General features: G+C 35.0%; 2 protein-coding genes across 49 annotated transcripts in view; one reads left to right on the top strand and one right to left on the bottom strand.

Moving 5' to 3' along the window:
• The window catches only part of LOC136841815 (SH3 domain-containing kinase-binding protein 1-like), a 334,418-nt gene extending 330,682 nt beyond the window's left edge, over window positions 1-3,736 (top strand). For all 37 annotated transcript variants that reach the window (XM_067109171.1, XM_067109170.1, XM_067109168.1 and 34 more), the window contains one exon: window positions 261-3,736. In XM_067109171.1, the coding sequence (XP_066965272.1) occupies window positions 261-422 (162 nt within the window). In that variant the 3' untranslated portion in view covers window positions 423-3,736. The remainder of the gene's footprint in view (window positions 1-260) is intronic.
• A 3,591-nt stretch (window positions 3,737-7,327) lies between these two features.
• LOC136841813 (cytosolic 10-formyltetrahydrofolate dehydrogenase) overlaps window positions 7,328-26,496 on the bottom strand; it is a 43,656-nt gene continuing 24,487 nt past the window's right edge. For 11 of the 12 annotated variants that reach the window (XM_067109121.1, XM_067109127.1, XM_067109122.1 and 8 more), the window contains 16 exons: window positions 24,072-24,213; window positions 21,237-21,388; window positions 20,996-21,078; window positions 20,220-20,385; window positions 19,636-19,833; window positions 17,822-17,953; window positions 15,268-15,479; window positions 14,922-15,009; window positions 14,560-14,748; window positions 13,586-13,701; window positions 12,957-13,178; window positions 12,277-12,470; window positions 11,565-11,758; window positions 10,579-10,698; window positions 10,087-10,337; window positions 7,328-9,881 (listed from right to left, as the gene is read on the bottom strand). In XM_067109121.1, coding sequence (XP_066965222.1) covers window positions 9,626-9,881; window positions 10,087-10,337; window positions 10,579-10,698; window positions 11,565-11,758; window positions 12,277-12,470; window positions 12,957-13,178; window positions 13,586-13,701; window positions 14,560-14,748; window positions 14,922-15,009; window positions 15,268-15,479; window positions 17,822-17,953; window positions 19,636-19,833; window positions 20,220-20,385; window positions 20,996-21,078; window positions 21,237-21,388; window positions 24,072-24,213 — 2,715 coding nt within the window. In that variant the 3' untranslated portion in view covers window positions 7,328-9,625. Of the gene's footprint in view, window positions 9,882-10,086; window positions 10,338-10,578; window positions 10,699-11,564; window positions 11,759-12,276; window positions 12,471-12,956; window positions 13,179-13,585; window positions 13,702-14,559; window positions 14,749-14,921; window positions 15,010-15,267; window positions 15,480-17,821; window positions 17,954-19,635; window positions 19,834-20,219; window positions 20,386-20,995; window positions 21,079-21,236; window positions 21,389-24,071; window positions 24,214-26,318; window positions 26,469-26,496 lie in introns of those variants that run through there. The other variant, XM_067109129.1, reaches the window with a different exon arrangement.

Raw genomic sequence — 26,496 nt, 5'->3', positions numbered from 1 at the left:
CAGTTATCTTATTGTTAGTTACTTATTAACCAGTTATGATTAATATTTTTTGTGTAGTATGCATCTGTTTCCAGCTGCTATACATGTTTTCCTTGTATTAGCTACCTCAACTTGAGGTGATATTTTTTGTATATTAGGTATACAGCATACAGTATTTATATAAAAGTATATTACATAAATAGGCTTATTTGGAACACCATATAAATTTCTTTAGGTATTTTTTAATTCTACGTGGAAAGTAAAATTCTTTTCTTTTCCAGATGAAATTACTTGAAGAAAAATTAGAAGAGAATCGAAAATACCATAGTCATTGCATCCAGATGCTCATGACAGAGTTAGATGAAGAGCGTAAGAAACGGGCTTGTATGGAAGTTGAAATAGAGCGATTGAAGAAACTTATAAATCCCTACTCACAAGTGTAGGAAAAATAAAATAGGTGTGACAATAAAATAGGTGACAGGATTAAAATCATACTTTCATGATACACTATGGAAATAGCATGTGCTTTGACTTTTCCATTCATTAACAAAGCTCTTGGTTTGACCAAATTTTAGTTAAATTGAATTGGGAAATGTGTTTCCAGTTTGATTTTTGGGAGTACTGGAAGGGTACACATTTTTCAAATAGGAAAAGTCATGCTGATAAGAAATCTATTAAGAAGAAATTTAATTGTATTTTTGTGTTGATGGCTTATACAGCAGGGTATATAGTAGCAGAATGATTAAATGTGAAATGCATAAATGAATACACACAGCAAGTCATGTTGTCCCTTTAGTTTTGCAAACTTCTGCATGTGCTGTCTGTGTGTTTTGCATGAAGTAGTATCCAAGTATTTATAACATCAGTACATGCAACTTGGGATTTTGTTTTTCAGTATATATGAAAAAGATTCTAATATGTAATTGGAAAAAAATCCAAGTATTATGATGTCATTTTATGTTTGCAGTACATCTTAAGGTTCTTGAGTGGCAAAATTCTTCCTTTAGGAATTTTAAACCTAATTCATTTGCATTTGAATTCAAGGAGTATTTTATACCATACTGCATTTTAATAGTTCTGTAGTATGTATTTAATTTTTTAATACAGTAATCTAAGCAGTAAGTGATTAATTATTGTAAGCTTTGTTATTTATTTCCAATTTATATATACAGTACACCAAAATGTATTCATTCCATAGTTTTCTGTACAAGTATAATCTTTAGTTTGGGAACTCATATTTACCAATACGTAGTCATTCACATGCCTGTAGAAGTCAGTTTTGCACCTGCAGATTAACATAACCAGACAATTTACATAATGTTACAGTTAATATTCTTAATGTCATAAAATCATGTCATTAACATTACATATCTATATTTCTTTGAGAGAGAAGTGATTTTGTAATTAGCATTGAATGGAGCTAAAATGTAGGTGCTTATGCAAGAGAAATTATTGTACAGTATTGATAAAGTGGCTTTTTAAAGCAAATGTTAAACTAGACTTGCTGGAAGGGAAGAAAGTCATATGTCATGACATATTTTGCAGGGATTTGTGCCATGGTAGTTTAAATCTTTTGGTTCTTCCATTTGCACTGAGGAAGTTATTCATGGAAAAGTTAGGAGTCCTTCCATGACTGAGTAAAGGGTGGTTTTCATAATTATGATTAGTATACTATAATAAGATTCATAAAGTATTTAACTAATTTACTAGTGTTGTATTTTAGTTGCATATGCCTATTACAAGTTAGGAATGACTGATAATACTGTACAGATTTGCAAAACCTCAACCTAGTATTTATGTAAAGTGGATTACAATACCGTTTTAAACACTTCCATTCTATTGAAACTGCTGTACTTGTCTTATAATGTCTTAAGTTTAAATGAAATCTTCATACAATATTTTTCTAGTACATGTTTAATATATCAAAAAGTTTTAAGATGTTAATGGTAGTAAGCAGTAGTGAGTTACTGTAGGGAGCTTTATACATTCACTCAAAGGAAACCCTTTGAATTGAGATGTTAGTGCTTGCAGATATGCAGGAAATTTCTTAGAGCTATTTTGTTTTTCTGTCTTAGAAATTATTATGAAAAGTTTTTTAGAAGCTTTTGATTATTCATTTTTTTTTTGTACATAATCTACTAAGCTTTTACCTTAAAGTTTAAAATAGAAAAGGCTTTTTATTGGCAATTCTGTTCATCAGCTTTATTGATTTTGTTATTGTATGGTTAGTTTTATAGTTTTGTAAATGTTTCTAGATTCACAGTATATCTAAATACCTGTATTATTGTCATAAAATTGAGAGTAGTCATTCCATTGTTTCTTGTACTTTGGTGAAGTATTGGTGAGTGCCATCTTCAAGGATAAAAAGTTCTTTGGAGTAGTAAGAGAGTAATAGCATCTAGTTCACTGTAGTTTTTAGATATAGAAACCACATGAACATTTATTATGTAAGGAATGTTTGAAAAACAGCTCAATTTGTATTTAAAATAATGCTATTTAGAGCTGTTGTAGGTTTAAATGAGTATAGGCAGACCTTTAATGAAGGACAAAGTACACCTTTACGTTACCCAAGTATCTGAAACTTTGACTTGACTTTTCCTGCATTTTGACCCGAAAACAACTTTTGGCAATACAGATTTTCCACCTAATGCAGCAACTGGTTGTGGACCAGCAGGTCAGTGTTAATATACTGTGTCATGTTACCTTTTTCCCTCTTTATGTAGGATGTTCTTTTAAACTCAAGTACTTAATAACAGTTGACATAATGGTATTTTTGCTGTACAGGTGGCAGTCTTATGTTTAGTGTACAGTACTATCTTTAGTTTTGAATGCCATGATGTGCTGTTCCCTATCATGTACATTATTTCTCATCTATATTTTATTTTCCTGTCATTTCAGATACTTTATTGTTAGGGTATTTATGTGTATCTAACTCAGATGCTGTATAGTTTCTTTCCTCAAAATCAAGTTGGACCTATTTTTGTGCAAGATATTCAATGGAATTCCATTTAAGAAGTGATTGCTCATTTAGGACCAAAACACACATTCCATTCATAGGTTTCCTGTCTGAACTTTGCTTGAATATTTTTTTTTATAATCAACTTACCACAGCCTAATCAAAAGTTTTATGCAGATTTGTAGTACTGAATTTGATAGCACAAGATCTGTAATTTGCAGATTACTGTGTAATTTTTTCCATAATGTGCATTTCTTGCATCCCATTCTAGGCAAATTGGTTCATTTGAAGTATTGTTAGCATTTGTTGAAGTTCAAAAGTTAGAGCATCATGTGCGGTGTACTTAACTTACATTTTAACCTAAGCAAAGGAATGATAACATATTTTGATCTCTTGCTTATTATTGGTTGGCAGTTCAAACATTCATAATTCATCAGATTGGCATAAACTATTGTACATATAGAATAGTAAAATTTATAGATATTCTAGTCATAAGATTTTTCATAATAGAAACAATTGGACCAAATCTTTATTACTTTGTTATTTGTTTGGTTACTATTTTTCTCTGGTTGTAAGATTATTATATATCGACATTAATCTGCTAAATTTCTAATTATTTCCTGTAGGTTGTGTTGCCAAGTGCTTCTATGTGTTTGTCAACTAATCATTTGATGTTCTACATCATGTAAATTTCTTTATATTTTTTATTACCCTTGGTATTTGATTGTATTATTCTATTCTGCACAATCACTTGTAATTTTATTTAACACTAGTCAGTGTGTAAATAAAGAAGCCTGTTTATATAGTTTATCATCACCTCCATCGCATTGTTCCTATTGGGATACAACCATCACCTTTTATACAAAAAGTATCCTTCAGTGCAAACTGGAGTGGCCATGGAATCTAGATATCAAGGTAGTTAACTGGTGGAGAGCGGGGTGAGAGGTGGAGTAATCCCTCATCACTCCACTTTTTTCATTGTAAAAGGACACACCTGCTGTTCCTTCCATGTGCATTTGTTGGGTTTTTGGATATGGATAAGTAGCTGGTTACTAATGTTCCCTTATGCTTCTTGTGTGCCCTGTTCCTATAACTTGTGTTTGCTGTGTCCTGCTGTTTTGTTTTCCTCTAATATAGAGAAAAAACATGATGAAGGACAGTGTGGGGGTCATGATCAATCGTGGTTTTTTCACGTCTCCATATCAGTAGATCCACATGAGCTCTGTGCTTGTAGGGGTAGATTGTATCCCTGCTTTGTGAAGCACGTGCATCTTGGCCCTCACTTCAGTGGGAGAAGTATGGCAAGAGGAGGAGGAGGAGAGGTTGGAAGGATTCACTGGTTTCCTCGGGGTAACAACCTCAGTGGCACTGCTGAATCCTGGTTCTTTTTTGCCACCAATTGCTGTCCCTCTTCCACCTACTGCTGGATCTTCTCCTCCTAGCAGAGTTAGTTACCAAAGATCTGGAAAACCATTCCTTGTCTGATTACGGGGAAGCCAGTGGAGAGATGTCTTCGTTTTGATTACTTGCATAAAATCTAGCCTACTCTTAATTTCCCAGTTAGGTCGCTTGCTTCTTTCCTCAACTCAATGGTAAAGGGCAGGAGGAGGGATTAACCAACTGCTGATGTGTCTTGTCTACTGCTCCATCTGCAGCACCCCTATGATCCTGTAGGTGTTGTGGCTTCTGTACCAGCTTTGACCAGTCCTTTGGTATCGAAGGCAAATTCGAAGTCTAGAGGGAAAGACTGTGTACCAGCTTCGATCAGTCCTTTGGTGTTGAAGGTGAATAGGAAGTCTCAAGGGAGAAGGAAGATGCATACCAGCTTCGATGTTGAAGGCGAATATGAATTCTCGAGGGATTAAGAAGATGCAGATCAGCTTCGACTAGTCCTTTGATGATGAATGCAAATAGGAAGTCTCATGGGAAAAGGAAGATGCATACCAGCTTCAACCAGGCTTTTGGTGTTGAAGGCAAACAGGAAGTCTCGAGGGAAACGTAAGATGTGTGCCAGCTTCGACCAGTCCTTTGTCGTTGCAGGTGAATAGGGAGTCTTGAGGGAAAAAGATGTGTATTAGCTTCGACCAGTCCTTTTGTTCTGAACGCGAATAGGAAGAATTAAGGGAAAAGGAAGGTGCTTACTTGCCATTCTTCATATCTTTGCCATATTCCTTGTCATCATCGTCTTACTTCAGCTCATCCTCCCCAATTTGTTTTCTTCTTCCTCCTCATCCCTAGAGACAGTTCCTCCTTGCAGGAGGGAGGTGGAAAGTCAAAGGCTGTTTACTTGTAAAGAGGGTAACCAGGGGTTGGAGACAAATGATCAGTCTTGCAGCTTAGAACGAGTTTTGTTTTACAGAATTGCTTCAAGATGGAAACTCCACATTCAGTGTTAGATTCGATCAGAGAGGGTAACTTAATGCTTTCGGTATACCTGCAGGATTCATACTTTGCAGTGAAGGGCATTGTGCTTCAGACTAGCAACTGCCCTTAGATGTATGTTTAGGTATCCACCTTAGTCTCAGCTTTGGCTCATTTTAAGGGTGTTCCTGGTCTATTGGTTGGTCCTGGTGTCCTCCAAGGAACACCATTGTGACAGGGACTGAGCAACATGACCATTGTTGACTATGTCCGTAAACAAGGGGACGGTGTCTCTGGACCCTATACCAATTGGCATTGCAGATTCATGATTGGGAGGCTTTTCAAGACCTGTGGGCAGCAATGGAGAATACCTTTCAACTCCCAGTGGTAAGCAGGTTGGTCTTGTAGTAAAAGTTACTCTCCAGTCGAGAGTATTTAACGGATTGTAGACTTCCTTTCCTACCTTTGCCGTGACAAACACCTCTCAGCTTCTGTAGTAAAAGAGTAAAAGGCTGTCTGCTTGGCCTTATCTCAGGTTTGAAAAGAAAGGGTTGGATCTCTCCACATGAGTGTAGTTATCCTTGCCTATTGAGATACTTCAAATAGTCTTGCTCTCCTCAGGAGCTACAGTCTCCAGACAGGTATGCATCATTGTGTTACAAAGCCTTCCTTTAAGCCTATGTTGCATTCCTCAGATAGGTACCTAAAACTGAAGTTTATTTTTCACTTGGTTTTACCCATAGTAAAGAGGAAAAAGAGTTTACATTACCTGTCCTATCTCCTTCAGCAGTACGAAATACTGTTGTCCCTGGTTCACATAGTAAAGAATTAACTCAAAAGAACCTACTCCAAGAGACCAGAGCATAGGAGACTTTTAGTACAGGCTTGGCGAGTTATCGAGCACACCTATGAATCCTCTCCAGAGGAGAGTGGCTTCCCTTCTCACTTTTGAACACATGATGAAGGTAAGGGCATGGAACTGTCTCACACCTTTTGGAAAAATGTGGTGTTTCAGGTAATGAGGGCAGGTGTCTTGACTTAGCCAGACTACCTGTGCCTCATTATACCCGATGGATGTCACCCAAAAGGCCTTGGACACATTCTTCCTGGGACCTGTGGTGGCTGATCAACAAGTTATGCACAGTAGTTACAGTCCCAACCAGGCACTTCACTTCTCCTCAGAATACTTAGATAAGTTTGGTATGATTTTGAAAGTATGAATTTGGAGTGAATTTTCTCCCTTCCTTTCTAATTTTTTGAGCAACATCCACATCAGTGTACACCTTGGAATCAAATGACATGAAGGTTAAGTGCATAACAAGTACTTGTCTTAAGTGCAGTTTAGAATGCATCATCCTGTCCTTCCTCTTTTGACAAGGAGGGAGGACAGAGAACATCTTTTTCTGGGCCTGGTACTTGATAATAGCCAGAATAAGCTGTACAGTCTCAAAAACTCCTACATGGGATGTCATAGTTGTCTGAAAATTTGTTTACCAGATTTTTTTGTTGTTTTAGAGGTCTTGGGGCCTTACGACTTTTGTCAACCTATTCACCGTGCTGGCAGGTGGTTACAGAAGTCATGACATCCCCTGCTTGCAAGCGCAACTTGGGGCATGACATATCTCAGTGGAATCCAACTCCAGACACTAAGGGGTAACACACTCGGTGTAAAAGGCAATGGTTGTACCCCACATAGGAGCAAATAGGTATAAAACCATATCCTTTTATTGTAAGTTTTACCCACCTCAACCATCCCACACGGTCCCTGCAGCCAAAGTTAAATTTTGACAGTGAGCAGTCAATAGAGTGGTACCTCCATTGCCACCAGTTAACCACCTCATTACTGAGATTTAATGGCCATATTAGCTTGTGCTGAAGGATATTCTGCATTTCGGAAGGCTCTTTGTATAACCAGGTAAAATACAAATAACTTTTCAAGTTATTTTTTCAGTAGTAACTACTGACTAAATAAAACAGATAAAATACTATGATAGTTACCATAGTAGATTATAAACAATTGAATAGAGACAATGGTTTCAACAATTTTATTATCAAATTAACAGTATTGGCATTATGTGGATATAATTTACAACCCTTAAGCTACACAGTAGCTAGTGGACATTCAAATCCAATTAAAGTTCACTACATAGCCAGTTTTCATCCTTGAACAATTTTACTGATGCTGAACCCAAACATTTATCCATTATTCTGACAGGCTCCATTATTTTGATATTTATGAGCTCCTGAACTACAATAATGTAATGCAAGTTGACCTAAAGAGTTTAAAATCAACAATGCTGATTTGCCAAACCAAAGGCATTTCAAAATTATTGCTCAACTGAAAGAAAACAGTAATGCATCTTTCATAGTTTTCAGTGCAAGTTCTACAGGTACTAAGCATTCAATTAATGCATAGTGAAATTTGGTGGTCTAATCCAATCACTAATTACTATGGTGACTGATTAAACCATCACTTTTAATGCAAAATTTAAATACTTGCAGAAGGAAGTGAAATATAAAGTAAATAATGAGAAAGTGTATAGGAAAGCAAAGCAAAATTAATAAAAGTACATTATACGAAATGGTCATCACTATGCTTACCAAGGATTCTGGTCTATGCTTCCGAAATGATGAATTATCCAATTTCTATTCTGAAATATTGAATAACATTCTGAAATTTTTTTCATTTCCAAAGGTTATGTTATCCATTATCGTTATTCAAGCAGATAATCCCATAAAATGCTTAGTTATGCTATGTAATAACATCAATCCCACAGATGAAATGTACAATTATACCCACTTCAACAGATGATCTATTCCCTACTGATATAAAAAATACTAAGAGATTATTGGTATCAAAGTGATATTTATAAAACCAATATGAGAAAATATTTAGCAATAACACTGCATTCATGAAGAAATCTGTTCAAATGATTTCTCATACTCTGATGCAGCTTGTAACTCCCAAGTACAGTATATGTTTGAGTGGAGAATAATCTTCCTTATGACTCTTCCCCACCAAAACATTCCACTACATAAAGACCCCATTTTATCAGTGTCGTAGTTGACAAAATTCTGCATTTGTAGCTTTACTACAATAGCAAGTCTTCAAGATGACAACCTTCTTCAATAAAATGTCTCGAGCTTTTTCCACGCAGCTGAAATTCTTGTCTTACACAAATCTTACATTATACTTCCCATGCATACCTATAATTAAGATGACATTCATATCACTAGCTTTTCATTTTGAAAATTTACATCCACTTCAAACAATTCTCATCAACTAAAATACAATCACAAGTGTATTAAAAATTCATTCAGTACCACATAATACATATAAAAAATTTATCACACTTTTTGAGCCTGGTATTCTTTTAATAATAGAACAGCGTTAAAATTTATATTACATGACTATAAATTATTACTTTAAAAGACCCTAATACTTCAGTACTTACAAGACAATAATCTTTTTCAAAAAGGGCCAGGACCATCCCTCACAAGGGAGGCATTTACTTCCTCATCATCAACCTCGGTGATCAAACCAACATTTTATACTTTGTCATGTTTTTCATAGGAATCTGTACAATTAACTTAAAAGTTCAAAAATAACCAAAAATATTGCTATGCAATACATCCAATAAAACTTCCCTCATTTTTGGCACAACTGTTTCCTCCCTTATATGAAATTAGTTACTCTCTTACTACTATCAGTGCTTATTTACTCAACTGTGAATCTGTTAATGTAATTATAGTAATATTTAAAGGGCACTTATTTAAAAAATGTTCTGCTATCAACACAAAACTTTGCTTAACCTTGCCATGAAACAAAATGTTAAGTTTTGGAGTTACCTGCTAACTGCTAACTAGGGTGGAACAGATTGAATTTATCAAGCAAAAAGACTTTAAGGCACAGGACAATGCAGGTACTTACATTAAAAAAAAATCCCCTTTAGACTAGTTTACCTGCTATATTAGCTATTTAGTCTATGCAGCAAACAATTTTCTAGACAAAAGCTGGAATCAAGTGATTTGTGTAACAAGTCCTATTACTAAAGAAATATACACTATGCCCTGACAACATAAAACAAATCTTCGTTCTTCACACCCTTTAAAAATCATTTGGACATCTTAAAAATACTTGCATTAAACAAAATTTCCCAATTTTACAACAACCAAGACTCGTTTCAAGAACAACAATTAAAAGATTTTCATTAATTCTTTAATCAACCTGACTTACGACCTTTTTTTTCCTCTTAGGATACGTTAATAACATATTTGAGCAATAAGGAAATAAGATATCTTTAGCAATAAATACTATACACATAAGCCTTAATACTCAAAGGTAATTGTTTTAGTTTTAAGATATTCATTCAATGCTTCTTCACCTAAATCTTTTCCAAAACCACTCTGTTTGAAGCCACCAAATGGTGCTGCTACATCAGTCTTGTTGTATGTGTTGACAAAGCAAGTACCAGCATCAAGCTTCTCGGATACAAGGAGAGCCTTGCTGATATCCTTAGTCATCACTCCAGATGCCAAACCAAACTCGGTGTTGTTTGCTCTTTTTATAACCTCTTCAACTTCCCTGTAATAATATAGTTCAGATGAGATTGTGTTATATCTATCAGTTGATTAATCAAAAATGAATCCTAGTTTTTTCAAAATAATTGTTTGAAAACTGTGTACATATGCTGCATTTGAATAAGTCTGATAAAATAATACATTGTATTTTTATAGTCTTTTATCTACACAAGAAGAATGTATGGATCTACAGTATGTACAAAACTTACCCATTTCCAAATTTGGAAATAATCATTATAGGGCCAAAGCTTTCTTCTTTTGCAACGAACATGTGATCCTGAACATTTGTAAATACAGTAGGGTGAAGGAAGAAGCCAGGCCGATCAACTTTCTTTCCACCATACACAAGTGTAGCTCCTTCTTTAACACCAATATCCACGTATTCTAAAAGCTTGTCAAAGTGAGCTTTGTGATTCTGGGGTCCATGTGCAGTACTACGATTCAAAGGATCACCAATAACCTAATGAAAGATTGTCATAATCCAGTTTTAACACTAGGCCCCCACAATAATTATTTTTATAAATATAAGACAAAACTTGAAAGAAAAACTTGTCTGTTATGTTAAGACAATTTAATGTGTATATTTTATCATCAATTTCTGAGCTGACTGTAATACAATTTTCAAGATAAGTAAATTAAGGTTTCTTTCATGTTACAGTACCTGCTTAAATTTACAAAAAGGAATACAAAATGTAACTTACCATTTTCTTACATTCCTCTACAACTCTCTTGACAAACTCATCATGAATAGCTTCTTCAACAAACAACCTTCCAGCAGCAATACAGTTCTCACCCTTGTTGAAGAACACACTGCTCATACCCTACAGAAATGGAGATCAACATTACAGTTTGGTCAAGTGGCTCTTAGTATGCATGCTAATGAATGAAATGATTGCTGCTCACTACTGTAAATTTAAAGATAACAAAAGGTTTAACACAGCCACATTCCAGTTTCAGCAAGGTTTACAAACACTTCTGTTTTAGGACTAAACTGAAAAACTAAAATACAAGTTGCTTTAGAGAATACCAACAATCCTGACACAACTCATCCAAGGTTTATTTCTCCTCAAACTCTGAACACCTACACCTTCAGCATATCTGATTTAATAGCAACTAAATTGAAAAAAAAAATACAAAAAAACAAACTAAATAAAATTCCCAGATGATTTCTAGAAAGAAAATGTACTTGGTGTTTTAAGAGCAATAACCTCTTCATGACTTCTACAACTTCATAACTAGTCACATGGAACTATATATTAAACTCTATGGTACTTAATATGAATTGAATTGAATATAGAATTTAGGTCAAAGGCCAGCACACAAAAATGTCAAGTACAGTATTTCTTAAGTATTCCACTTCACTGCATCTGTATGAAAGAAGAAAATGTAATAAGAAAAACTAACAAAAATGGTAAGTATACAGTATTCTTTTGCTCCACCATTTTACTATATTTTGTACTTCCACTGCACCATATATGTATTGGTGTTTTTACTGTATTTCCCATTACTGTACCATGTTTTTCCTTGTAAAATGACAGCTTATTTGGTACATTTCTTTACCAAGTTTATCAAAAACTGTGAATCTAAGACTAACAAAATGTTTAAAGAACACAAAGCCGTAGTGTGGCGAAGAAAGTATTGCACTCTAAATACTATTCAGCTCATTACAAGGAGAGAGTATACTCACAAAACGAACAGCTTTATCCAAATCACAGTCAGCAAATATGATAAACGGAGATTTCCCACCAAGTTCAAGGGAGACTTTCTTTAGGTTGCTGTTAGCACAAGACCTCATGATAACCTGACCAATTTCTGTGCTTCCAGTGAAGCCCAATTTGCGAATATCTGGATGATCAGCAATAGCCTGACCACACTGACTGCCTGTTAGTGAAAATGTTTCCAATAATGTATATTTACAGGTACTTTAAAATATTGGCAATTTGCATTCGAGACATTTATCAAATTACCTCTACAGATAATTCATCATTCAATAAAGTGGAGTAATTATTAATAGCTTTGAAGATTTTCTATCAATGGATTATCAATAAAATCATGTTTTTTTTAAATAAAACATTTTACTTTGTGACATTCCTAACCGTAATAGTGTACCAACATATTTCAAGAGCATTCACCACAATCTTATTCCTTCATTTTCATGCTCTAAATAATAAATCATCAATATTTATGAAGATGGGTTCAAGATAGATTACCCTGTATAATATAACTACAATTCTTTCCACCTTTCTCAAACTATTGCTATTTCATGGTTCATATATGGACCATAGGCACTAAAATATTTAGCCAGATTAAAAGAAACATGGATTTTGGTAAAAAAAAAAAAAAAAATAAATAATTTTCTGCTTAAAACTAAGAAAATTCCATGTAAAATCTTCCTTTACCTGTTCCAGGAAGTACATTAATGACACCAGGAGGAATGCCAGCTTTCACTGTAAGTTCTGCAAATTTCAAGGCCGTAAGTGGGGATACCTGAGCAGGCTTAATGACTACAGTGTTACCAGCAGCAAGACAGGCTGCCATCTTCCATGACAACATCATAAGAGGGTAATTCCAGGGAGTTACTAAACCACACACACTGAAAATAAGTAAAGTTTGGTGGCCAATTAATTTATGCAGAAAACTTATTACCATAAATATGCTGCATTGTAAGTAAACAAGCAGTCTACGCATGCTTACAGAATATATATTTCATTCACTAAATATATACTTTCCATATTTATAAAAATTCCTTGTTTAAGCTTACATACTTTGTTGAAACGTAACATTCTTGTCTTATGGATCTAGAGGACATTAACCTTACTTGCTAATACAGTAGTATTGTATTAGTCCGATTATGCATATTATTAGTGTTAATTGTTGCAAAATCTCTTCATATCTCTTGTTCCAATGATTCCAATAACCACTTAGCTTACATTCTGGTAACACAGCTGGTTACTTACAGCTTGCCAACAAACAACGCTGTTCTGCGCCGAAGAGGGTCATCACAAGTTTACCATAATTGAGTAATTAAATTCTACAAAAAAAAAAAAAAAAATTATCACAACATTGTAAAGTAACTCACCCAATTGGTTCTCTCTTTGTGATGGAAAGATTGTGATTTGGTCGGGCATTATTGATGGGAATGGTAGTGCCTTGGATCTTGTCACACCACCCAGCAAAGTAGCGCCAAGTGTCAATGCTCATACCTACATGAGTTTTCAGAGCTAATGTGTACACAGCACCAGAGTCAATACTTTCAATGGTTGCCAACTCTTCCTTATGTTCATCCATGAGGTCAGCCAGTCTAAAATGATCATTTTAGAATGCTTAGAACACATTTTTATACTATATCTGTAATTAATGTGCTATGAAACATGTCTATCAACAGGTATACAATATATATACTAAAAGTAAAGCATAACTGATTCTTCTAAAGACTTTAACTGAACTTCTGCTTCTAGGAACAAATGAAAAAATAACTACACTATCAGATATAGCCCCGTCAATAAAAAAAAAACAGTTTAACATAACCACCAGTCAAAATTCTCAACTCTCATTGGGTTAGGAGGAACTGCATAGTGAAAAAAGGATTTCAAATCTACATTTGTTCCTATGAACCTATTAATCCTAAAAATCCTTACTTTGTGATAATCAGAGAATAATGAGAAATATACTACTTCCCAAGTTATTATTTAAAGGACTTTTATTTACCTGAAAAGAAGCATTCCCCTGTCTCTGGCATTCATGCTACCCCATGGGCCCTCATAGAAGGCTTTCTTAGCGGCAGCAACTGCTGTATTCACATCATCCTTACTTGCACACTGAACCTGTATTAAAAAGTAAAAGAAATTTTAATGACAAAACATAACTTCATGGGTATTACTGGCTTTTTCAAGTAAAAAAAAATAAGTTGCCTTTCATCCCAAAAAAATTAACTTGAAAAAATGTCATTGTCATAGCAAAAAAGGGGGATTTTTGAGTTCTAAAATATTTTTTACAAGTTATATCAGGAGTGCTTGGATCTAGATCTGAGTGCATTGCCACCGTTAGCATTTTTCGAAGTCCACTAAGTTGAGGTGTTATTGTTAATGCAGAGTAGGGAACACAAAACTTCATTTACTTCAACACTATGAAAATTTCTTTCCCATATTCCTGTTATATACTCCTTTGAAGTAGGAGTAATAAAATTAAATTATAGGGAGGAGGAGGAATATACACTCATCCAGAGCAACAAGAACTGAATTAGACAGGCAAGTAGCTAAATACCTTTTGATAAAATCCCTATTCTCAAATAATGTTGGCATGACAGGCAATGATAAAACTAAAATTTGTCTAGGGGAGTAGTGCCGTCAATGTACCTCATGCAGTGCACTGCACGCATTACTTGAGATTCTTTGCAGCGTCCCTTCGGTCCCTTGCTACAATAACTTTTATTCCTTTAATATGCCTCTGTTCATGTTCTCTTTCTTCCATCTTACTTTTCACCCTCTCCTAACAGTTGCTTCAACATTATTTTCAGCACTGAATGACCTTATAGGTCCCAGTGCTTGACCTTTGGCCTAAACTTGATATCATAATTCCAATACAATTCATCTCTCATGCACCATACAGAATTACATTATTATAACTGACAGTATCCTTGAACACACACACACACAAATCAAAATTAATTGAACACCACTTACATCACAGATAAGTTCCTCAGTTGCTGGGTTGATGCTTTTCAACACCTTACCACCAGTAGCATTAACAAATTGACCATTGATGAACAACTGGTGTGGATACTCAATGTCCATGTTGTTCACGTGCATCTTGATGGCATCGTATTCAAACACTGGCTTGGTATCCCCACCACGCAATTTCAAAACTACAACCTGCAGAAAAGAATTTTAATGTAATACATTATATGAAAGCAGAGCACAAAAATATCATACTGGCATTGGCCTTACAGTTCTTAAAAAAGTGTTTCAATATTCTTTGCTTTCTCTTTGTTCATTATATTTTTATATAGAGAATAGAGTAAAACAATATCCATCAAAAATCATACCTGGATGAATTCAGCGAATGTAGTAGCCATGTAGACATCTTCATTTTCTAATGATACTCCAGCAATTTCCTTAACCTCTTCAACAAGCCTGTAAATGGTTACAGAAAAATGTACATTACACACAACTAAATGCTATAACAACATAATAGCATTAAGAATAATTTCATTGATGAAATCTCTACAGTATTTTGAAATGTAGCACTAACATCCTTAAAGTATATTACTGTATAACCAAAAGCCAAACTAATCCTACAAACCTTCCCACTTATCTTTAAACTTATACTTAAGAACTTCCACAACATACTGTTTATGATTTTTCATTAAGCCAGAAAAATTCTCTACTGACCTTACTACGTCCATCGAACCAGCGCCAGACTTGAAAAAGTCTGTATCATCACTGATTTCAATGTTAAGAATTGCTTTCCAAGTGTTTTTCAATTTTTCGGAAATTCCTTGTTCTTCTGCCGTCAATTCTACAGCTTCAGTAGCCTCTGCAGCAGCGCCATATTTGGCTGCATTCATCATTTTTCCATCAACACTCAGACGAGCAACATTCACCTGCAAAGAAGTCTCATGTATTATCAATTATCAATCAAGCAATGAGTGAAAAAACACTCTGCTGCTCTGCAAATCAAATTTATTATTACTTATACTATATATCAACAGCCTAAAAATAATTAGGCCATTCTCAAATTTACATTATCCTACATAATAAAATCCTCTGTTCTCAAATTTACATTATTCTACACGATAAAAATCCAGTTCTCGCATTTACATTATTCTACATGATAAAAATCCTCAGTTCTCACATTTACATTATCCTACTTGATAAAAATCCTCTAGTTCTCACATTTACATTATCCTACTTGATAAAAATCCTCTAATCTCACATTTACATCCTCCTATATGATCAAAATCCTGTTCTCACATTGAAATTCTCCAACATGATAAAAATCCTGTTCTCATATTTACATTATCCTACATAATAAAAATGGTAAGTTAAACAAATATGTCACTTAGAGAATAAAAGGAAAAACCAGTAAAGGTTAAAATCACTACAACTGCATAATTCAGTACATGAAAAATTTTAAATATTTCTAATGAACAACCTACTGCAGTACTATACTTCTACTTATGTTTACAATCTCATTTAAAAATAGAAAAAACAAGGACACAGTAACTAATCATACAGTGTAAGGGAAGCAGCACATAAGACAGTTTGGAGACTACCCTGTGATGATCGTCATTACTATTACTATTAATAAAATCTAACACATCCACTGAGTTGACAATGTCAACTCTTGTACAACTGGCCAAAAGGTTTGATCTTAATATCTAAATACTGTATATAACATTTAATAAATTTCAACTCTATAACAATTTCATTACCAGCTAAACCAAAAAGTGCTGACGAAACTTTTGAGTGGTAGTTGACACTCAAGTCAAAAGGTTTCTTAATAAGAACAAGTACCACCCTACATCCAGCAAACTTTTTCCAAGGCTAGGAATTTGTTGGGCTACTCCTTGCAGCCAACTGTCTCTTTCCAAAAGCACTCAAATCAGAATAAGGAAGGACTTAGCAGATTCCTTGCATAGCCCAGCTTTTCCAGACGACAACGGGAACAAAATCTGGGCCTGTTACAGTTTCGGTCCATGATAGATCTAATCCTGATATTGTGACCGTAGGATTTCACAGAGTCGGGCTCTCACATGCCAGGAAAAGGCTTTGTGACTGGCTTCATCTGAGATTGGGAAGATACTGTACTATGTTTGTGGACCTGGAAGAGGTCTCTAGCAAAGAGACAGATCTTACTCCACCACTTGTATGAGTGATAATACATATGGATGCCTCCTTGACAGGTTGAGGTGGCCACTGGGAGGATGTCAGTTAGGGGGAAGATGGTCACCTGCTCGGAGGGAGTGTCATACCAGCTTCCTGGGGCTAGTGGCTGTTTTTTCATCTAAGAAAATCGTCCTAGATAATATGACTTCAATATACTCTATAAAGAAGTTAGATTCATGCTGAGCTTCTCTCAAGCCACTAACTGCCAACATGCTTCCACAATAGTAATAGCCAGTTGAAAACTGGACAATCACATACAACAGGCTGATGGTAATTCGTTCACATTTCAAAATAAAGACGACCACAATATTCTAAGATGGCACAATATCACTGAAAGGAACAGTTTATTTGATTTTCTCATGGCTTCATAGAGTACACTGTGGATGAAGAATTTGTTGGGCAAAAGGACCTCTATGTACAAACAAACTGTAGACCAAAAGTAAACCGAGTTGGTGTTGGTACACCAAGAGAAATGGATCAACACTTCTTATGACTAAAAATAAATAAACAAAGGAAAACAGAAAGTAACTACGAAAACACCGATACTTCAACAGACCTAAACACATCACATTAAAGTTCACAACAAAACTGATGATGGAAATGAAATCAGAATTGAAATAACAAAAAACATTTTGATGGTAAAATGACAAATATAAAGGACTTCCTATGAGAAAATGAAGATTAATTAGAAATGGGACACCAATACAAAACAGCATCAAGGAAAACTATGCTTTGGCAGCTGAGACGAGGAGCTCTCCTTAGTGTTTGGGTTCTATCCATCATCCATCTATTGATTCACTTGTTTTTAAATATATATATATTCATCAGTCAGCTTTTCTGGGAGTACTATATTTATTGTATGTGACGACATAAATGATTAATTTAATGTATAGTGCCTTTTATGAAAAAACTGGATCTAAAGATGCAAAAATGTACAAGAGACATAATCTAATTTAACCACTGTTTGTCCTTAGACAAAGCTGAAGTGTGTTGCAAAAAATATAAATATATGAATGTCAAAGGTAAAGAGACTGGCTGCTAACAAACATTCTCTTACCTTTTTACCATCACTACCAGTTAGAAGCAAACCATCTTTGTGAATAATACCAGCTGTTCCTAGACCTTCAATCGCCACTTCTCTGCCTTCTACTGCACTGCCAGTGTACAGCTTTGAACCAAACAATTTTACCTGAAATAAAAAAGAACTATCATGTTTCACAAGAATGTATACTATACTTCTTTAGCCGAGAATACACTACAAGAAAAAACTTAGTTGTGAACTGCAATACCACGTATCTGTCTTAAATCTATCTCCTTTACTTGATATCTTAGTAGTGCTAATAATGACCTAAATTGTAATTTCACTTTGGATATACAGAGCACCAAGCTGATTTTAACAAAATAAGTTTAACAAGAATACTGAATCACATTTCTACTATATTGCATCATTCTCCCAGAAGATATGCTATTAATGAGGAGGTGAATAGTGTAACAAAGTAAAAATTGATAGTAAAATATAAAGCAGTGCATCTTGTGGACACTGAAAAAAACCCTTAATATTGTTTATAGTTAGCTGAACAAGACCATGTAAGCCAGTACTGAGAAGGTGGTTTCCATATTACTAGATAAAATGTCATCATGTACACTTCATACAGTACCACTGCATGGGCTTGATATATACTGGATGAAAAACACTCACAAAACAAATGTACAGACCAAATGAGAGATAAAAATTTTGTGTAAATCAAATCAACCATATTTCACCTAAGGTGATGACTCCTACAAAGCTATTATGTAAAGAAATTTTTCAAAAATGTGGCAACTGCACCCCATCACAACACTTGCAACCTTGTAGAATATCCTCTAACAAGTGTCTTATTGTCTTTTTGGCATCAAGTGACGTATTGCTTTTATCCTTTTGCTATACTGTGGACCCCCACCTACTTGTGGTTCCGGATTTGCGGATTTTTCTGTGGAATGTATATAAACATTATTCGAGGAAAATTTGCCTATTTGCGGTATTTTTTATTGAGAAATATTCACTAATTACTGTATTTTCATATTTTCGTAACTAAATGCACTTTTTGACTATTAAAATACTTGGGTACAAGCATTTTTAGAGGGGTTTTTGGTGTTTAAATTATCAAAATAAGCTGTTGTGTGTGTTTTTAGAGAGGTGTCAAGTATTCGTGGATTTTAACTATTCGCAGGGGTTGTGGTACACATCCCCAGCGAATACCGGGGGTTGACTATATCCATTCCTTCTGTTCTCCTTTAAAATATTTATGTCTAGGCTTTCATAAAGGTAGGATTAGGCATATATTTCTGATGAATTTATCAATTCCACAAAAATTGGTGCTAATTTGGTAACCATAATACTATATCTTACAGGATCATTAGCTGTATCTCTTTTGATTTATTAGAACTCTACTGTAACACAATACTAAATCTGCACACAGCTGTATTTTTAGCTTTATATTTTAATAACATTCAATTGGAATATTTCTATGGCACTAAGATATGAAATCCTCTTTTAACTATTTTTAATTAACATTGCACCTGCATTCTTCTAACTGTAAGGAAACTATATGAACAAAACGAAGAGAATACAACTTGTAATTGGAGAGGGGCAGACAAAGCAAATAGGGTGGTTCTATTAATATCAGAATTTATATAAATGTAAATCTATTCTTCACATAGCCTTTACAATATTTTTATCATCACACTTACACTAAGAAACCAAAATTCAAGTGTCAATGGGGTTAGATACTTGTAACACCTCACATTAAGCTTCTTACTTGAATTTTGGTTAATTAGTAAACAAGATGTACACTCTATTTTGTTTTTTACACCAAAGCATAATTACACTACCTCTTGTCCATCTATGACAGTCCAAGCTCCAGGAGAGGAATCTAAACCTCGGATGAAGTTATGAAGGGCCTCAGCTGACTGATTCCAATCAATTTTACAGAGTTCCTTTTTATTCAACATAGGATCATACGTTGCACCTTCAGCTGGCTGGGTTACCTTGGGGGCGGTGCCGTTTGCCACCATTGTTACTGCTTCAGCCTAACAAGAATGAAACACAAATTACTATTATGTACAGTAATGAACCTCTCACAAAAAAAAAATAAGAAAAAATCTTAAAGGGTGCTTTTTAAAAATAATACACTGCAGAAGTTCTTAAACACAAGGGTATAAATTAGGATACCTAAGAGTGTGTATTTCTACAATAACTAAATATATGCTGTACAAGTTCTCTTCCCAAGTTCAAAAAAAATATCTCTACCAATCAGAATACAATAGTTTCAAGTGTTTCCCACTGCTACCAGATCAGAATAGTCCTTCACCCAATGCCCCAAAAATACACCAAATCAAGCTCGTTTTGATATACAAATGCTTCTAAATGTTTATCGGGAATATAAAAATCAACCAACAGTCATACAGATCCTTACCATTGCTTTAATACCCTCTGGATACATGAATCTGTTGTAAAGTGTGTCAACAGTGTCATTGGGATCAACATCCACTTCACGCTGCAGGAGAATAGGGCCAGTGTCAAGGCCATCATCAGCCCAAAATATGGAAAAACCTCCTTTCTTATCACCACACATAAGAGTCCTGAAATCATTCAAAATTCCATTATTTTTGTTAATTAGTGCATCATAAACAACAAATGCATTTCTCCACACCTTTTTAACAATTTACCATTTTGTTAAAATTCAAGTGACAATATCACCTCTGCTAATTTGCAAAGCATTAAACATTAGCTTACAAAAGTGTAAAGGTTCACAAGAAGAGATACGGGATTGTACAAGTTCCTTATTTCTCACAATCTGTAACAATAGTATTACACTCCATTACATCATTAAGTAATGTACTACTGTTTACTGAAAAATTAAAATTATGGAGTTAATTTTTTTTAATGAAAAGTTATCTAGCATTTCCCTCTATCTTAATTATTACAATGATTCTATATTATAATGAAATGTGAACTAATGATGGGGTACTCTAACATGGAGAAAACACTTGCACAAAACAGGCACTCCCCTTAAAATATAATGAAGCTAGAACAAAAAAAAATACAACCTACAGGTTTAAAATTTTCCTACCTTTTCCAAAAAGGCTTTTCCTCAACATAATTAGCAATGGTTACTTTACTATGGTTATTGGAGTTTTAGTAAGCAACAGTACAGTATTATACTGTATTATTCTCATATAGGATCATTACCAGTTTATGGAGGAAGCTCCACGATGTCTTGGAAGAATAGAAGGATGATAGCAAATAGATTTGTTCTTGGGGTGGTTGATAACCTGTGAAAAAGAAAAAATTACAAAACATATATATCACCACACACAATTGCTGTATATCATTGCTAAAAACATCTCGACTTAAACAAGAAAAATTTCAACTTACAAAGATGTATAATAAAAAAAAAATGTTCTTACTACAATGTGAAGAATTGTCTAACCTCCATTGGAATGAACTGAGAGCAAAATGGCATAACATTAAGCTCTGGGTCTACAGAAAGATACTGCTCAAGAACTTCTGGGAGAGCCTGGCCTTTCTTCCTCCAGGATTTGAACTTGAACACTTTTACACCATCAGCAGCAGCCGTCGTTGCTGTTTAAAGTACAAAATAAAATGCTGTAAAATTACTCATACTTACAAATCCAATGCAACTTTCAACACCACTCACAAAGAAAAACATAAATACAAATGAAAAGAAAACTTTGTCTTCAGATTATATTTGAGCAACATTTCAGATCTTTTTTCTGCCACTGCAGGAATACTATTAACCTGTTTGGGTGTCTGCAGTCTCCCGGGATCTTTATTGTCAACAGGTTATATATGAAAAGAGAACTTCTAACACATTTTGTTTCTGCACTTTTGGAATCATAATGTTACTTATTTCGCAGAGTGTCAACTTCCACATTCTTTACAGATGTCGTAATGTCACTCAGCTCAGCACCAGAGTTTATTTCCTATGCTTTAAGGCTGCAGAATTGTCTTCCTGCTAGTGTAATTGAAGCTGATACTCACAAGGTTGCAATGCTACAGACCTACTACACAACTTAATGCAAAGGAATTAGTGTCTTTTGATACTATGAATCACACCAGAGCCAGTAGCTGTCCATTGCTGCCTCAGAAATGTTACCCTAGAAGCCTTGGTGACAGTGGACAGCAGCAACAGCCTCTGACACTGAATTTTGCCGAGATGGTCCTTTATACAGAGTCCAAGCAGGATGAGAAGACAGCACCATTTTTTAAGGTATGAGCTGGCTAGATGAGGAGGCTCACAAGTTTTCAATCGGCTAAAGAAGAGGCTAATGCCAAGTTTCTTAGTATGCAAGAACACAAAAAGAGAAGAGATGACTTGACACATTCTGCATAAATTACATTACATTACATCACATTACCTGATGAAACCAAACCATTAAGTGGTTTCTCCAAACAGTGGAAAGCAGACACTGAGATAGACCCGTACTTTCCCTGGCAAACATGACCCTAGAGGAAACCATATCAATATACAGTAGCACCAGCAACATCTCATGCAGTACTTGCAATAGCCCAGATAAACAAAACTCAACAGCAACAAGATTACAAAATTCAATGGCAGCAAGCACAAGTGGCCACTATGCAAAGAAGCTATTGTCACACATCAGATCCTTATGCACAGGACTCATACTGCAATGCTCACAAGTAATAAGGAAGTCAAAGAGACTATGATCGTGCTCTTAACTTAAAAGCCCTCCATGACTACATAGTCCAAGTTTAACCACAGCTAAGGATTCTTTCCATGCCACTGCAATTTCCCTCTTTTGTTGGTGAAGCAGATCGGTAAAGCCTCCTTTTACTCTCCCAGCAAGATCATTGGCTGCTTGTTAAACCAGTATACAGAAGTTCCCCTTGTCGCTAACAATATCAATGTGTTACAGATCCAACAAAACAGGAGAGTCTCAGAGACAAGAAATGGCCTCAATCAGCAAACAAAATTTAAGAGTAACAAAGGCTAGATAATGAAAGGGAGATTGTGGAAAACAAATGCATATGATGCATTACAAACTTCTTGGGCAACATTTTATGCTAGTCAATAGCCAATAGAAACTTGCACCATGTCTTCCTCTGCTCTCCTTCCACCACTTCAAGAAAGTACTCAAAACTGCAGTCATGACCAAGTAGCTATGGACTTGCAGAGAAGTGCTAAATCGTATTTCCAACAAAACATTGAAAATGTAAATACAATAAAGGATAAAAGTTAAGGCTTGTTGTAAGAAGTTGTTTGTACTGCTTATACAAGGTAGGCAGTTTTCCCTGGAGAAGAATCAAAAGACCCCTATAAAAATGGGGTTTAAAAAGCTCAGTGATGACTGTACCCTTAGACACAGCAAGTAATGTGGAATATCACACGGTCACTTGGAAACTTTCAAATTTAGCAGCAATTTTCTTATATAGTCTATAATCCTTCCTAATCTTGAAAGAGGGAGGAGAAGATGGTTCTGGTGAGGGAACTGTTATTTGATTATGAAATGTTACAGGAAGCTGATCACTCCTAAAATCCAATACTGTATTTTAAGCCTGTATCATAAAAATTGAGTGACTTAACAGACAACATCTTAATTGGATTACTCTGTACGACTTTATGAAAATTCCAAATTTCATACCATTCATGGTCGGTCTCCAACTTGAAAAACAAGGATGATCTTGAATTTTCAATGACAATTGAATTATGAAATTAATGTTCACTAGAAATGTTATGATAAATAATTCGATGCCATCAATACAGTATCATATTATGTCCCTTGCTGATATGAAAATTGACTGTAAAGTTATTGCTTGCAAGTATGTTGAAAAAGACTGCCCTGAGTCACATACCAAAAATTCATGATGGTCCCATAAACATTTTTAGGGAATAACTTTGGCTATAAGTGTACTGAAGTTGGTGCTTAATCATAGAATGCATAATTCTTGATTGTTTCAGCAGAATTATCCTAATTTATGACTTTCAATCGGCTTTTGTTCTCTTTTTTTGTGCATATTTTACCATTCTTGCTGTTTTCCCCTTACTGTTGTCCAACCCTTATTTGCATGATAGCAAGTGGGCTAAACACCAAAACAAAGGGTTTGCCCAATTATTAATAATAATAGAAGAGAGATCTGCACAAAAAACACTGAGTAACCCACACAAATATGTGCCTCATGTTCTTAACCTGAAATTAATATACCACAGTACATGCATTACCAAAAGGAAAAATAAGTGGCACACAGAATATAATAACCTCCTTCATATTTATAGGATACTCACCCAATGGATCCTCTCGGTTTCCCTGATCTGGTACTGTAAAAACGCCCACCACCTTATGGCCATCTTTCACCAGCTGCTTGTAAACCTCCCCCGCAAAGGTTGACTGACCTATGATGGCTACCCTCATCCTGTCTAAAAGGCTCTGAAACAGAAACAATATACATGGGTAATTTCCTAGAAAGTTTGTCTCAGTGAACTTAATGGACGGACACAATTTTTTCACCATACAGCATTATTAGTAAAAAGGGGACGAGGTCGTTTCTACTTAGCAAAGGAAGAACTGTCTGAGATATCAATGATTCCATTAATTAATTGACAATGTATATAAAATGAATAGTGTACAATGTACACTACAAACTGTGGATTAGCATTCTACTAATTTATCACTGAAATCAACTAAGTTATGGGGACAAATTACTTTAAATTTTTGCATTGATACAACCTAATTTTAGAAAGGAAGTTATTCTTAAAGCATCACATACACACACATATATATATATATATATATATATATATATATATATATATATATATATATATATATATATATATTGTAATTTTGAAACAAAAAAAATTACATATGGCACACCACATGTTCACTGCCTGTCAAGACCAGAGAACACAAGCACTGTTTATCTCTATAATTCAAACCCAACACAAGTGTTTTAAACAGAGTCATTTCTATAATGACTATTCACAATTAACCTTGTGTACACACAATATTTACAGCAAGTAAAATAGTAATTTCACTCTCTCTCTCTCTCTCTCTCAGTAAGATTATTAACGTTGGCATTTTTAGCAAAATTCGAGCCAATAAGCCTAAACCTGCTTGCTAGGCATAAGTTTTCCATAAAAGCATTTTTGCAGTTGCAACTGTTCTTGCGGGCGTGGGCTGTTGGACAATGTTACATCGCACATTCACTGACAGTAATCTTAGTGGTTTTCAATATTTTTATAAAATTGAAGAAAAAAATTAATATACACTATTATGTACTTTATCTTAAAAAATCTTGATGGATTTTGCAGTCCTCTTAAATTCACTAATATATTTACCACTTTTACCAAGTTTATCAATGTCTAATACGATTACCATGGAGAACCACATCCACTTAAATCAGCCTTTTCCAGAAACCTCATACAGTACCAGTATATTCCTCTACTTATGTAGCAGGTAGCCTAATTGGACCTGCCTTATCCAGCCCAAAGCTCTGCCCAAGGTTAGCATCTTTCACCACATGCCCTTGTATTGGTAAGCAGATTGAGGGCACTGTACCTTGTCTGAACTTCAAGACAGCATGTAATGACTAGTGTCACGCTTCTCCCTTTTCAAACCACCTATTATTGTCACTTTTATAAAGTTGAAAATAAAGATTATACCATATGTCAAATTCATATCTACAGAATACATATCACACCATGGCTGACAGGGCTTAACAGTGTACAAACAATAAACTATGAAACCAACGGTAATTTTTAACCTTTTTTGAAAACGTGAAGGATTACATACTTCCGTCTGTATCTTGTGATAAGATCTGATTAAGGGGTATTCACCCAAGTTTTCTGACAGATATCTAGATCTGATATCTGAAGCTTCTCGTAACATTGCAAGGTTATAGTGAAACGTGGAATCACATGTGAGGGATTTTGAAAGATAGAGTTGTCTTAAACATAGCAAAAAATAGCCATTATAATATCTATTGCTTCAGCAACTGTTCATTTCAATTTTAAGAATGTCTACGGAAAAATGGATATGTAAAAGTTGCCAGTCATGCAGCAATCTTTGGTGAAATTTTCGTAAAATAAAGGAGCTTAACTATTGCGTATTCCTACTAACTATTAGACATATGAATCGGCAAATATACAAAACGGACTACTCGCGTTACACGTGAACGGATATTTTCTTACGTAACATTATGTTAGGGCTTTCGTAATGGTTTTGAAACTCGCGCCTACACTGACTTTAAATAGTGATGCAACACTGAAAACTATGAATGCCATTCACACAAAATTGTCATTAACCTGTAACGAACATTCACTGAGGAATCGCTCCTTACAACAGACATGCGCAGCGAATTCTGAAATGAAATCGATGTCTTGGGCGCCGGGACTGCATAAAACAGCCAGCAAGCGCGAGAAGCAACGTGGCTGTCTGGGGTTCGCATAACATTTTCGGCAGACACACTGGGGACGACACAGAGATGAAATCCTAAACTAACAAGTAACACAACCACTATCTATGAAACTCACTTCAGTGATCTTTCGATTTGAGGGGAAATGAATACGTTAGCACTAGCTACGAACTTGAGTATCCAGACAACACGACGTTATGCTATAAATACAGAGGCATCTGCCACCTCAGTTCTACTGACGTACTTACTTATCTGCACACTTGCGACTCAGAACTGGTTTGTGTAGGGATCATACT

The sequence above is a fragment of the Macrobrachium rosenbergii genome, chromosome 9, assembly GCF_040412425.1.
Source record: "Macrobrachium rosenbergii isolate ZJJX-2024 chromosome 9, ASM4041242v1, whole genome shotgun sequence".
In the NCBI taxonomy this organism is placed as follows: Eukaryota; Metazoa; Arthropoda; class Malacostraca; order Decapoda; family Palaemonidae; genus Macrobrachium; species Macrobrachium rosenbergii.
The sequence above is the reverse complement of the archived record's forward strand: the minus strand, read 5'-3'. Positions and strand labels throughout refer to the sequence as shown.